At 39.9% G+C, this 15,472-nt stretch overlaps 1 protein-coding gene across 1 annotated transcript in view; it reads right to left on the bottom strand.

The window, feature by feature from the left end:
- Positions 1-12,578, bottom strand: part of PLB1 (phospholipase B1) — a gene marked incomplete at both ends in the record, with an annotated part of 80,588 nt that extends 68,010 nt beyond the window's left edge. The window contains 11 exons of the mRNA XM_079532825.1: positions 527-609; positions 1,960-2,022; positions 2,286-2,372; positions 3,538-3,589; positions 3,972-4,056; positions 4,744-4,787; positions 5,623-5,663; positions 7,153-7,211; positions 7,678-7,741; positions 8,705-8,745; positions 12,530-12,578. Of these exons, the coding sequence (XP_079388951.1) occupies positions 527-609; positions 1,960-2,022; positions 2,286-2,372; positions 3,538-3,589; positions 3,972-4,056; positions 4,744-4,787; positions 5,623-5,663; positions 7,153-7,211; positions 7,678-7,741; positions 8,705-8,745; positions 12,530-12,578 (668 nt within the window). The remainder of the gene's footprint in view (positions 1-526; positions 610-1,959; positions 2,023-2,285; positions 2,373-3,537; positions 3,590-3,971; positions 4,057-4,743; positions 4,788-5,622; positions 5,664-7,152; positions 7,212-7,677; positions 7,742-8,704; positions 8,746-12,529) is intronic.
- Between the last annotated feature and the right edge of the window lie 2,894 nt (positions 12,579-15,472).

Consider the following 15,472-nt stretch of genomic DNA (forward strand, 5'->3'; position numbering starts at 1 on the left):
TTTCTCTCTTCCATGTGCCTTAGTGTAGCTTCCAGGAAGATCTGTTCCATGATCTTTCCTGGCACAGAGGTGAGGCTGGATAGGTCTGTAGTTCCCTGAATCATCATTTCTATTCTTCTTAAAAAAGGATGTGACATTGCCTTTTTTCCAGTCCCCTTCACCTTGTCATGACATGTTTTGCTTTTACTCTTCCTTTTCTCTCTCATCCTTCTATGGCATGGTAAAAGGGGAAACAACAGAGAGGCTGCGTGGTTGCTTGGGGTTGACTCACCCCTACTGCAGTATGCACTCTTTAAACATAGTATCCAAACTGATTAAGTTAAAGCCCTTACTTCTTGTAAATCCATGCCTTCAGAGAGAGTGCATCAGAAGCAAAAGTTGAAATCTAAAAATCTGTGACATACTTTGGCATCAAGGGCAGAAAACTATTCAGAAGTCTACCTGATTGGTATAGAGACAGTACACACACTGGACAATAAACAAAAGTAGGAGACAGTGTTAAGAATTTAAGAGGAGCCTCTGTTACCTGGCATTTTGAGGATCTTGGCACATGAGAAAGGAAGTTGTGATCTCAGTGGAATCTACCAAATTTACAAAGGCTTTGGGAACCTGCAGTGATAAAGTAAAAATTAATGACATTAACATCTGCTGTAGGAAATCATTAGTTACTATTTCTGCCACTTGCTAGAATCTACAACTTGTGTTACCTCAGAGTTAGGATTCTGTCTTCATAAAATCAGTGATCTGAGTCTTTGCCAGTTCCTTCCTGAATCCTACTCCTATGCCTGCCATCTAGTATAACCTGAGTCATCATTTGTGAAATACTCATGACAATGATTTCTTGACTGATACCTAGAAGCTCATTTTTACATGAACCAGATGGCCACTAACCAACTAAACTGAACTCAGATGAGCAAAGAGCTACTATTTTTGTGTCAATATGTCAATGCAATGCTCGAGGATGAAATATCCTGTGTAATAGCACAAGCACTCACATATCTCACCTCACTTCTCCCATAAGGATAAAGCAGATTTCCATTTCCAAACTGATATTTCACTTTTGTGAGTGCACGTATACAGATTCTGCAAATAATAGAGGAGGGAATCTGAAGCAGATATATGGGTAGAACTTCACCCATATGCAATATTTGTCAGTCAGTCTGGGAAGAATGAATGCCTGTGTCCTGATGTAATCAAACTGGAGCAAATGTAGAATACCCATCAGGTTGTCAATCCAATAACATAAGATTCTTGGAAATAGCTACTGAAATACTTCAGATAAATAGTCTAGTTGTAGTAGATAAATAGTCATAGTTCAGATAAGTAGTCATAGTTGTAGTGTCTATGCATCTTTATCTAGCTTACTGCTCATTAGTAGACTAGTACTCAGGACAGAACACTTCCCAGAATTCATCCTAGAGAAATAGATCAGCTTTCATTCAGCCAGCTAGAAACACTGAGGTCTTAAAATGGACACAATGGCAGAAAAAAAGACCCAATAGATATTATACAGATCTTTAATTTTTTTTTTTCCCCCTGGTATAAACAAGTCTCCATTTAGCATTTAGCAGCTGGTACACTGCATAGATTGCTTCACATATCCAATAATTACATTTACTTTCGTAAAGACCACTATTAGGAAGGAAAACTTCCAGATCTAGACTGATCTAGTCCATTTTTTCATGCAAATCACTTTAAAAATAAAAGGTGCAGACTAAGTAGCACATCAGTCTGATTAACAAAGCTAAGCTGTTAACTATCTGTCCTTTCTCTTTGCATGCATCAAATTTTTAAAGCACAAATGAAACACTTACTGGCAATGAATAGAGCGAGAGGATTAAAGTCAATGAGATTTGTGTTGTGAATCACTTGAACACTGATAAAAGCCAAAGTTCAGAAAGATAGAAAAAAAAATTCAGCAGAGGATTCAGGTATTGAAAACTGATGAATACATCTTACTTCTTTATACAAAAAGTCTAAGAGTTCTTGAAGTTTTTCCAGGTTGTCCAATATGCAATTCTTCTGTAAATGGGATGAGAAACAGCTTAAAAAAAAAATGAATAGGAGAACTGTTCTACTACTGCATCTTAGATTTGGGATTCCAAATCAAGTACACGTTTCTAAATACAAAAGACTTCGTGGATCAGAAGCTCATGTTACTGAATAGCATCACTCCAATCTTCTAGAACCAGCTACTGCTTTGGTCCACTATGGCAAAGGATAGAGCTTGCAAAAGTGATTGAATCACACGCTTTGATGGCTAAACCACCCCATGAAAACACTACCGGTTGTGTGAAGGCACAAGAAGAGCATGGGTTTTCAGCACTAAAGAAAACTGTGATCAGTTTCCAATCATTTTGGAAGTCCAGCATCTGGAAGAAAAATAAACAAACAAATTAAAAGGAGTATGATGGTAAGAGTCCTATTTGCCATCCTTTCTTTCATGCATGATTTAAATCAGCAAGACAAAACAATAGTCCACTGCCCAACCCCAGATGCTTTGATCCATTCTGTCTGACTCATCAGCTTCTCTCTACAGTAGGCAGCAAATAGACGGTTATCGACCAAATCCTGCCATTAAAGATGAATGCACACCAACAAAAATCCAAGGATAAAACCAGAAATTGCAGCTGCCATTGAAGTTCACTGGAAATGGGCACACACTGCTGAGCACAAAGCTGTATGCTGCTTCTTTCTAACCCTGATGAAGTTTACTGACAGATTAACATTCTTGAGCTGCTGAGACTGGTTCATCCTGATAGGATGCAGACTAGAGCAAAAATCTAAGGACTAGAGCTCTGCCCAACTGTCCTAAGCTCATTAAGCAACATCTGCCAAACACAAAGAGCGTTGGTTAGAAGCCTTCAGTTCCATAAAAACTTATGCTAAGTTCATACACATACAGTCTTGCGAGCTCCCTGCATAGGGAGTAGGTAACAGCAGAATCACTTTGGCAGTTACATATGCAAGTTATGTAAAGATCGTTTTACAAAATAACATGCCTGAGGGTTGAGAACAGAAGAAAAATGAGTGCTTAAAACTCCAGGGTGGGATTTTCAAAGCACTCAGCCATGAGTGATAGTACAGTTCTCACCAGCATCAACCACTGATATCAGCCAAAGCATATCTCGAGCTTTTTGAAAATACGATCCTAAGATAGCAGGAGGAAGAGATAAATATCAAGAATTACAATTTTGGGTTGGCTTCTCAGAAACACTGGCACAGTTACAGAGCGTAGATAGAGGTCTCACATCCTTAAGCAATACAAAAACAAAAACGTTGGCTTCCATGCCAACCTCATCAGCCTCTTCTGGCAAACATAAAGCAGGTGAGATATTTTCAAGAACAAAACTCCATACCTTAAAAGAGTACAGAACTGATTCTATTTACAGATAGACCACAGTCTGTTAAGCTCAAGAAACAATATGTCCTATTTTGAGGGAATCTTTAGGTGGTGTTTAAGGTATTTCATCACATTTCTCCCTTTTCCAGATTGGAGACCAAAACTCTCATAACAGTCCTGTTCTTTAAACACACCTGGTTCTCTTTCATGAGCTTCACTATTTCTCCAGCTTGATCCAAGAGGCCTCTGAGAAGCAGAAAAAGAGAAACTATCAAGGCATCAGCAAGGGTAAAGCTTTGGCAGATTTTTATTATGAAGTCAACATTTGAAACATCAGGTGGGATTCATCTTTTCACTCCTAAATGTGTAAAAATTAGACACTTGTCTGAGTTATACAGAAAGCCTGTGGTGATTAGCTCACATTGAGACATCTCACTTTTGGATGTGCATTTGGAGAGATGAAAAGAGCAGACATATTTCTAAGTTATGACAGGGTCTGACCCTGGGAAACCTGTACAGCCTGGCACTGAGCATATTCTGTGTTCAGTGAAATTCTCCAGCATGAAACGCATCTACCCTCCACTTTTCCAAATATAAGTGAACCCAGACAAAAACCCCTCAAACTTACATTGTTTGACCGTCTGATGCTGCTCCCATTGCGACAGGCAGAGGAGACTGGTGCAGGACCGAAGGATTAAAACTGCTAATAAGAGCTGAATGACATACACAGGTCAGGTGTGCTACTCTGCAATTGCATTATAAACAAAGCTGAACCAGACCAGAATATGTAGGATCTGAGGGATCTCTTGGCAGGCATTAGAGGCTCACCCAAGCTACTCTGCAGCTGTTTTGCTGGTGCAGCTCCTAAGAACTGCAGCTCTGACATCTGAGTTTGCCTCCAGACTCAGGTGAGAAACACTCACCCCACCTCTTACGTCAGCCACAAGTACAGGCAGATTTAAATACAAGCAGGTATAGAAATCAACCTACTGAGAATGGGAGGCAAGTCAAGACTCCCTTCACAACAGCCAGCTTGTAGATGATGAATTCACACGTGGTGCACCTAAGGCAGCCTCAGTGTAAGCCCCTGAGCATATGGCAGCAGAAAGAGCACTGGACAAGCAAATTCACACAAGATCTCACTTGGCTAGCGTTGGCAGTATGCACAGTGAAGAAACACCAGCAGGGACTGGGGCTATCCACACATCCTGTTCAAAGCCAGCACAGTAACTCAGCCTATGTTGCACTCACATTCACTCAGTGCACCTTTCCTCAGGTTCCCCCCATAGTCCCATGCTGCACTTTTGTTGCACACGCACCATAGCCCAGCCAAGCCCCTGACTGTCAGCCACCACTCCATTCAGTTAATTTGCTTAAGTTTGTGTGACAGCAAGACACACCTGCCAAGACTTCCACGCTCACTTCAGGGAGGCTCTTTCCTGTGCTGTAGAAAGGGAAGAGAAAACAGGAAGTTGCTGTTATCCCATTTCTCAAAGAAAAGTTACATTACAGCACAACCTCAACATCTTGCTAGTTAGTCTACAGCTTGGAGCATGTATTCATAGCAGCTGCTGAAATTAAGAATGGGGCCTTTCTCTTCCTAAAATCATAACATCATCATCTTCTGCTGAGTCTCAGATCTCCATTCTCTCTCTTCACTCTACATGTTGCAATAATTGTCCTTATGCATATACACAAGCAGTGCCAGGACCTCTCTTGGTGTATGCACAAGCAGACACGGATGTACATACAACAATTGAAAAACAGCAGTCCTTTAAAATTTGTCTTTGCGGGGTCAAATCCTCACCTGGAATGCCTCAAAAGAGTTACACAGATTTGCATCTCTGAGGCTTAACCAGATGCTTCTACTTACTGATTTATATATGCTAAGAGGGCAAGAAAGAAGAAAGCTGTGTAGAACTTGTCCATGAACATTGGGAAACATTCAGGCAGAGGACAGACAGGGTATCAGAGCTCTTGGGTTCTATTTTTGCTTTGATAAATCTCCACATTCTGGTCTCTAGTTAGTGGAGGACATTTACTACATAGGAGTAATCTTAGAGTAACGAGTCTTAAGGTTATTGCAATCCTAAAGTAGTTGCAGATCTTGGACAAAGAATTTCTGCTAATTAAAGAATGGGGAAGATCCAATGTCTCAAAATCTTTTCTATTTAAATAGGCTTTCTTTTCCTTCCTAGATAACAACAAAAATTGTATTGTGCCTAACACTGTATAAATTAGTATAATGAAATGAATCAATGCTAGCAACTCATTTTTACCTTTGGAGCAAATCTTCATGATGAATGCTGGATCCCAGTGGCTGTGAATAAGCAGGCAATAAACATGTCATCAAGCAAGGTTACACACTCTGCTTCCTATTGTACTCTTCTCTTTTCTTATACGTTTTCTATATACTCATTTCCATTATGCTTCAGTTTGTCACAGATTTAGATTATTTTCCAGGGCTGTCATTTTCAGCACTTCCTTCTTACAATGTGTTCTCATAGTCTAGTCTTTTTTCTTACTTTAATTTTTTTTTTTTTTGCTTTCATTGATGAATTTATTGCATGTGGCTTAAAATGTGACTAACTTAACTCAAATTCAGTCAAATGAAATGCTGTTCTAAACCATATTGAATTGCTCTCAATCTATTCCTTTTCAACAAGGGATGTGACCTGAAGTCACTAAGATAATTTACACGGATGGCACTCTGCCAATATGGTACCTGATGAAAAAAAACCTCCTTAGACAGAGGAATTTCATCGATTTCAAGGAGTCCAGGAGGAGACAGTGAAATGTTTGCTCTAAAAAAGTAGACATTCATTAGCAGAATATCATTTATACATTCATTATATGGCACCACCCACAGGCAATAAAAAAATCATCACCACAAAAAAAAGACATGCTCTGAAGTGCCACACGTCCAATATGGGCAAAGAATAGTCAAATTTAAGAAAATCTTTTCTCCTAAAGAGGGAGGTACTTGCAGAGAGTCCAGGAAAGCTGATCTTTAATGGAAAGCTTTAAGACAAGGAGAAGTATGACACCTTAATGAACACCAACTCAAATTACAAAGTTGTTTTGTGATAAGGGAGAACCTTCCCCATGTCATGAAAGTTATATCTCTAGACCAACTCCCATTTTTGCCCAATAAATACACTTCTATGCTTTCCCAAAGCTTGGAAATCGTAGTTAAATGTTTTAAATTGGGCCTTAAAACTACTTCAGATATTTACTTCTATTCTTAAGGCAAGTTAAAATTACCCAAATCTAACTACCAGAAGAGGTAGGATAACCTTACTTACTGATTTATACATCAAAGTTATATATTTATGATTCATCCAGAGCTTTTTCCTGCAGGATAGAAACACTTCAACAGGATCAAAAGTCTACTGCATCTCTTGATAATTTGTCCTAATGGCATTCATCACAAAAACTGTACATTTTTTCAGTTTGAGTTTTCCTAAACGCTTCTTCCAGTAATTTGATCTCTTCAGCTCATTGTTAGGAAAATCCACGCACACTAATCAGATAGCATGGTTCTGTGTAAGAACACCGTGATCAAATTTCTCCTGCATGAAGTCAGCTGGCTATTTTTAGATTCAGAGTATATTGAAATACTGAACATTCGGAAGTTATTTCCAGCCAGTTTTCAGCAGAAAACTGTAATGCTCATGGAAAGTTTTAAGTCCTAAATGCCCTCGCTGGGACCCCAAATTTTACCATCAGTTCAGTTCACCATCAGCTCATCACAGAGTCAGAACAGAGGAAATGGGTCACGTTCAGCACAGTTTCGTGCATGTACTTACTGTTTGCAAACTTCCTATTGCAGTGACTAGTTTAATGTCAGCTGGCCTCAGAGTATGAACTGCAAAAATGTTGAAAATCGGGTGAGAAAAAAGAAGTAAATTTAAAAGAAAGTTACATTCGCTAGTATATTAAAACATGGCAAAACTGATTAAAAGCATGCAGGAAGAAGTCCATACTGATCTTTTGGACAAGTAGCTTTAAATCAGGCAGAGAGAATGAGAAACTTCACTTAGACATTCAGTAAATGCTTCAGCTGCACTGAAACGTTCAACGATCAAGCAAGAAGAGACCACAAAGACAGTGGTGAATGATTTAAGCAATACCAGAATCCTCAGCAGCTGAAGAAACAAAAGTATTTTTATGATCATAATAAAAACCCTATAGATGTCACAGAGCCCTCTCTCCATCACTTTAGAGACATCACACACAAATAAAGCCTCTCAGACCAGCTCATTTCCTTCGCTCCATATCCATTCTGAAATAAGTGCGGAATAATTGTGGAAAGGATAATATTAGACACAGACCTGAAGATGAAGGAGTCTCAGGTGATGTCACATGCTTGCATGAAAACTGGAAGCCTCCTAGAGCCTTTGACATAAATAAATATGGTCTTATTTCCAGAAAGAAATTGTCAGAAGGAGAGGACATAGAGGCTCTATTTTCCAACAACAACAAGCTCTTACTGATGTAGCAGAAATTTTGAAGAACAATTGCACCTCTGCTAGAAATACATGGGAACACAGCTCTGGACAGCTCTTCAAATCCACTCTTTCCAAACTCTACACTTTTTTACTCAGCTTTCTTACCAAATTCCTACTTAGCAAACAATAAAATGTGCGGAACACAACCTATAACCTTCACTGTTGTGAACAGAGAATGCTTAATCTGGGAGATCCCAAGAAATGAGCTTCTGCATGCATCTTTGTGTGCCACAAGGTACACAAAACAAAAAGCCACAGCTCAAGCATGAAGCAGGAAAGGAAACACGAACCAAATATATCACCAATATTCTGGGCCCCTGGCAACAGGCAGAATTTCCATGTGAACACAGAAATGATAAAGAGGAAAATAATGAAAGAAAGACCTGTATTTATGGCAAGGACATGAGTGATATGAATAAACTCAGCACGAGAGACAGATGACTATCAGTAGGAACAACTATTTCATGCCCTCCCGCATACTGACAATAGGCACGGTCCATCTCTGAGACCTTACAGAAAGACTAAAGACAACAACCTGCTTCTAAAAGAGCAACAGAGCATCTTGGAACAAGTGCTAACCACAGTCAGCCTATGTACAGGATGTGCAACCTAATAACAAGAGGTGCTCAGAGAAACTTATTTCCTGGTGAGGTATCATAATCTTGCAACTGCAGTATCACACCATTGAGTCATTTCTTTGCATTTATTCTTTGCAGAATTCAACAGTTGAGCACACTAAGCTCTTCTTCCACCTGCCTCAGAGGAAGTGACAGCCAAAATGATGAAGATAGATATCGAAAAAAGGAGAAGGAAAAAAAAAAAAAGAAAGAAATCTGTTCTCATAATTTACCTTTAGTTTCCCCTGTTCTTCCAGGAGATCTTCTGTCTTTCCTTTAAAATAAAGTAAAAGAAAGAATAAGGAATTGCACAATTTTTAAACTTAGAACCAGCCTTCAGAAAACAATAAAACTAAAACCACACAATCCCTATGAGGAGTAACTTTTCTCCTCTTTCCTATTTTCCAAAGGTGAAGCTTGCTCCAACACCAAGTATATTCTCTTAGTTTTGTGTATACTAATGTAAGATTTCAGTTATTATAGTCAGATGAGATTTGTTGAAATTAGCAGATTACAAATAAGTCATATGCATAGGTGATTAACTTCATCTTCCACAAGCCTTAAAACCTAGCTTTTCCAGTTTTCCTCTTCAGCCATCATGGAATGGTTTGGGTTGGAAGAGACCATAAAGCCCATCAGTTCCAACACCCTGTCGAGGTCAGGGCTGCCCCCCACAAGGTCAGGATGCCCAGGGCCCCATCCAACCTGGCCTTGACTCCTCCAGGGATGGGGCATCCACAGCCTCTCTGGTCAGCCTGTGCCACTGCCTCACCAACCTCTGAGTAAAGAATTTCCTCCTAATATCTAATTTAAATCTCCCCTCTTCTAGTTTAAGATCATTCCCCCTTATCCTGTCACTATCTGTCCATGTGAAAAGTCAGTCTCCCTCCAGCTTATAAGCTCCCCTCAAGAACAGGAAGGCTTCAGTGAGGTATCCCCAGAGCACTCTCTTCTGCAGACTGAACAAGCCCGACTCCCTCAGCCTTTCTTCAGGAAAGGTGCTCCAGCTCCTCTGAAGCTGCTCCAGCAGCGCTATGTCTTTCTTGTGCTGGGGGCCCCAGGCCTGGAAGCAGTACTCCAGATGAGGCCTCAGAAGGGCAGAAAAAAAAAGGGAGTGTTATTTCTCCTGTATTATGGTGGATTTTAATTTTGTTTCTCAAAAAAGGAGAGGCCTATCTGCTTTCACTGTGAGAGGTACAAAATACCTAGGGCAACTAGTAAACATGTAATTCCCATTAACAAAAGGAGATTTTGCAAACACCAACAAATTCACGTGCAAGTCAGTCCCTAGTTTTTACGCCTTAGAAGTGCAGCCTAGACTTACATTAGCATGTGCAAGCTGAAACTCCTTCAGAAAGGAGCAATTCACATTAATCTACATCTTCCACAGCCACAGAGCAACATCACACTGTTATGTGATTGCCATAGTGATAGAGAAACTAGATTCTTGTCCTAGAATGCTGACAGATAACGTAGCCTGTTAGAGCCAGAAGTCAGGACTGCAGCTATTTCAGCAAACACCATTCTCTTTCCTTGAGTATACACTTGGATTTGTAATCATCAATTTGAGGTTATCCTAAGATCTTCACAAAAGGAGATTTTCGGCTGAACTTCAAAGTGTGCTGAGAGCTGTCCCTGCTTGCCACACCAAAGCCACCAAAGTCCTGCTGTCTTTTCTCCAGAAGCTAACTTGAGAATATTTAGTTGTCCTGCTGCATGCTTCTGCTTATACATCCTCCTTCTTTCCACATCAAAAAAGTAAATGGAGAGCCAACTCAGCCCAGCAGGGGAGATATCCAGGCTCAGACTGTTTGATCTCCTCTCACGTGGACGTTGCTTCATAAGTCTGAACTCTCTTCCCATTTATCCTCCTCCTAGTGTTTCTCATTTTGCTTTCAACTTGAAAAGGCTAGACAGCCCTCAAGAGGTGAGTGAACCAGACTTACAGCTCCAGGAATGCATTTTTTGTTCTCTCTCTGATTCCTGACATTATCTCCTTGATTGCTGGTAACACTGTGTTGATGTCCTCAGAGAGCTATGTACCATGAAGCAGTACCTAACTTAGAGTTTCACCATAATCTACATATAGCTAGCACAAGTTTTGCCTGCCATACATTATTTTCAGTTTGAGCATCCCGAGTATTTTCCATCAGCTAGCCTATCCCCTGATCTGATGCTGAAATAAGCTGAAAGCACCTTTTCCAGCACAGGCGACAGCCTGTTCCAGCAGGTTCCATCTCCTTTCTTTTCTGTCTGAATATTTATAATTCATTTCTTTATTCCATGGCTTTTAATTAGAGTCCACAAAAGTGCTTTTGTCCTTGTGACTATTTAGCTTCTTTAGGAGTGTACTTGGTCAAAAGATATTCAGAAATCCAACTGCACTTACCACTGCAGGTCCCCAGATCCTTCTGGCAGAGAATCTATTCTAAAATCTAGATTCACATTTGCCTTTTTTAATTCCTGACATCAATGCTGACTGAAGAAATGCTGATTGATAACAACACTGTTAACATGTACACACATTCACATTTGTTTAGCTCACTCCCTTGTGTGAATATCATCTACTTCTGGCAGTTTGTTGCTATTCATTATCAATTCGTTTGGGGATTTGCTAGCTCCTCCAGCTTGTCCCCTCCCCAGAAAGGATCTTAGTGCAAGGTCTTTTTTAAGCTCTTGTGCTTAAATGAGGGAATAAATAATAATAATAATAATAACAAAAAGTATTTTCTGTTGAGCTTCAGACCTTATTTTTTGTATGTGCCAGGACTTCAGATTCCCTGTTTCAGATGTATTTTGAAAGAGAAACTCTTATTTTTTATTCCTTTAGACATGATTCCTTGAATCCCCTCAGATTCATTTTTGGCTTGCCTGATTATACTTTAACCAACCAGAGCATACATTTAGTTTTCTTTGTTTGTTTTGGATTTATGCTTTCTATAGGATGTTTTTTTGACCCTGCTTCTCCCATTATTATAGCTATTCTGTGACTCTATCATTTCATAATTCTAGTTTGTATTTTAAATTTTTTCCAAATCCTCTCCCCCTGCCTTCCTCAAAATAAGTGTTATTCTGAATTTTTTTCCAAAATCTGGGAGAAAAGCTCAATTCTTTCTTCCCTTGATTTCATAGTTAACCTGTTTCTGCTAATTCTTACAGGCTCTATCAATCCACATTTACTCCCAAATCCCAAAGTTTTCTCAGGAATTTCAGTCACAGTGCAACTTTTTTTCCAAATTAAAAAGTCAAAGCATGATCATTTCTTCCATTTATAATAGGAACCAAAGCCTCCAAACAGCTGTTTGTTTTTGTTTTTTTTAAAATCAGAAAACCTGACAGTCCTCCAAAGATATTTATCCTCACAGCATACTGTTAAGGTAGAGCACTACTGTTATTTATTACAGCCTTCTTACTGGCAAGAAGCTCAAGCAAGAAGCCAAGACAGGCACAATATTTGTAGTCCTAGATCACCTACAAAATTCAGGTACCCAGTACCATGTATGAATTTCACATAACCAGCAAGGGTACAATGCTTTCTCCAACTCCAGCCTTTCCACCCCCTTCTCACTGACTCTTTTTTTGTTTTGTTTTGTTACAGTATTTTGCTCAGATTATACAGAAAGTCTGGAGGAAACAGAAATCTGAACAGTGATGCCCTTGGGTGTCAGAAGATTGCCTACCCATCCAAACAATTCAATGCCACTGAAAAGAAAATGATCACAGGTACAAATTCAAAGAAAAACCTCTGTCTCTTGCTCGAACTTCTGCACCGTTTTGGAACAGATCTCACCATTAGTTAATCATTGTGCTTTTCTCATAAGAAAACTTCAGCGTCTACCTAAGATGAAATCATTCCCCAGAGCAGTGTGAAACAATGCACATATCTCTCTAAAATGATCAAACGTATCCCCAAATCACATGCAAGACCACAGTTTTTCTTTCCTATTTTCTTCATCCTGCTTAAGGACTTCTGCTTTATACCCACCTTGCAACAACTAAAAACATAAGTTCCTAAATACCGCATAACAAAGATTTTCAAAGGACCTTTCAATTCTTACCTTCTGAGGAAAAACACCAAAGAAAAAACAGGCCTAACAATAGCTTCATAAGTGCTTCTATGAGCAGGTAAAATGGAGTGCTGTGGGTTACACTTTATGGCTGCTAGAAAACAAATTCTCTTCTTTTTCCTCCTTTATATTCTACCAAGCTGATAACTCAGCAGCCATAAAATTTATTAGCCTATTTACCTTTGGAAAGCAAAGCCACGATGATAACATTTGCATTTCTTATTTCAAAGAGCTCTGCAACCTCAGTTTATGAATAGCCCTATCCACAGGTCAAAAAAGGAAAGAAGTGGCACAGCAGTTCCAGTTTCTCTTTCCCCCCATGTTGCTCATCTTTTCTATTCGTGAGGAATTAACCACATGATTTAGCAGAGAAGATGGCAGCTGAGAGCAACGGTTCTTTTTGGGTTTCTGCCAATGATAAAAGGAATATGTAGAACATCACGTGGCTACCGGATATCTTGTATTGAACGAACTCTCCATAAAGACTTCTATAGTTATCATACAGCATAGATATCGCCTTCACGTTACTTCCAAAATACTTTAAAAGCTTATTAGCGTCACATGGTGCAAGTCAAGCAAATTTTCTCACAGAAAATAATGAAATCAAATGTTCCATTAAGGCTTCTCCTTGTGTTCAGGGGCAGCTGGCCACTTTGCAGGGCAGCCATCTCAGCAAGTGTCAGCACATAAGTCATGTGGGTCAACTTCCAGTCGAGTCAAGGGTCTTCCACACAACACAATAATTCACTATCAGTCTATCTCTACTACATGTGGAAGAAGGCTCAACTCCTGGGTCTTACAGAGCAGCTAAATGCTAAGTAGAATGCAGGTGGTTGTACTCTTTTCCCCTGCCTCTGCTCCTTCATAGCCTTCAGACAGCCTTGTACTGCATCTGTCTCTCTTCCACTAGCTTCGTAACCACCACATATTTCTAAAAGATGATTAAACTCACTGATACTCCAAAAACCTAAGTTAAATTGAGTCCAAGAAGATTATGAAGAACATGAAAGGGCACCACAGCAGAGAACAAGTGGACTACAATCTGATTAGGGAGAGAATAACAATAGTGAAGAGAATAAGCAGAGATGGTGAGGGAAGTAATGCAAAGCCAGTTCTGTACCATCACTTCTGGCAGTAGCCACTTTAAAGAAAACCTCTACAACTTAGCTTGTGGAATATAAGCCGTTCTTCTGGAGAATTTTCCATTAACGTAGTCTTCATCACAGGCATCTGGCAAGACAGAGGAATTCTGACAAGTGGAATAGCTAACTCAACAAGCAGAATTTCACACCCAGTTTACCACAAACAGGTGTGATCCTAAGGCCCAGGCTGACAATGGTTTTGTTTTCCCAGTTTGAACAAGAACCATGACCTAACAGCTAAAGCTCAATATGTCCAGCTCAGGACATACCAAGATTATAGAGCACCATATGCACTCCAGCAGTGCAGAGAAATTACTGTATACTCACATAGCAAGTGTATATCTAAGAAGACAGTAAGACTGGATCATTGTGTATAGGCAGTCAACACAAGTATCAAGTGTTTGAGCAAACAAGCTAGGATGCTACCATGGTAGACCGTTCACTTTTGCAGATTTGAAGGACGCGCACAAGTGACTGCTAGATGACAATATTATGCTCCCAAGTAAGACTCTTGCTGTATCTCAATTACAACATTAAGATCTGACCTCTGCAGAACAGCCCACTCAGCTATAGCACTGGAAATGCTCTCTGTCCTCTTATAAGCCTGTTGACACCCAAGTAAATCTTCTGCATAAAGAATAGGAGACTCAGAAGGGCAACTGCTTGAGTAAATATCTTAAAATGCTTAAACAAATCACTCGTACCCCTGATATCCCAGGCAGTCTAACTTATCATTCAAAGGGCTTTTTATTGTCTTATGACTGAAATTCAATATTTCTAAAGGAAATACATTGGAGATAGGCCTTGCATCCACTTCACCTTGTAAAAAAAATGGGAAAGTAAAATCAGTTCTGGATAAGAACAGCTATTACACAAACATACTAGCAGGAATCTGCACAGACAGGGGAAAAGCTCCTCCACTGCTTGATCTCAAACCTCAGCCCAGTACAAACATGCTAGAGACTTCACAAGCCCAAACAACTGCTCACCTCCAACACAGCAGCAACTTTGAAAGAAGGGAGCTTGTTCCACTTAGGAGTCTCACAACCTGAAATGTGTTTTGACACTAACTTCTTTTCCCCACAGTAAGTAACGAAAAACTCAAAGTTTTTGCTCTGTCAGATCAGCACAGAGACCAGTAGATCCCTGGGCTGGGTTGAAATAGGGTTCCTGGGGCCACTGGTAGGGTTGATGAAGCCCCAGGTGGGGCTGGTCAAGGTCATTATGGTATGTGAGTCAGCATAGATTGTGTAGGTGTAAGAGTTACACTCAGTGGTCTTTGTCATTAAGTACAAGGGTTTGTGGTAGCTTCACTCCTCAACAGAAAGTTCTCTTTATCAGTAAGTCTGAGAAACAGTCTCCCCAGTGAACTGGAAATGTTTAGAATCTTAGAGAGACTCTCTTTTTACCATACATCAAGTAAAAGGTGGAAAAGGGAAAGGAGGTAACATTACTTCATACATTTGCAATAAACCGAAGAAGAATTTAGCCTTTAGACTCTGTGATGAGCTCCAGAAGGAGAACAGTACTAACTTTGAGGCTTATAAGTCCTCTGTAAAGAGTTCTTCCCACCACCAAAGCATCAAAATAGCTCCTAGATTGAATAGCAAATAGCAGGTGGCAACAACGATCAAAGAAGCTGGCAGAGGAGAGAAGAGAAATTTTCTCACAGTTATGGGAGGTGTCAGAGATAAACCAAATCCTTTGCACTGCTGCGAGGGCATAGCCATACCCTGCAGAAAGTGTGGGGAGCTCCAGCCCATGAGCCAAGCCACAGCTGACAGCATTTGGG

Source organism: Tetrao urogallus, assembly GCF_951394365.1.
Source record: "Tetrao urogallus genome assembly, chromosome: 2".
NCBI classification, from domain to species: Eukaryota; Metazoa; Chordata; class Aves; order Galliformes; family Phasianidae; genus Tetrao; species Tetrao urogallus.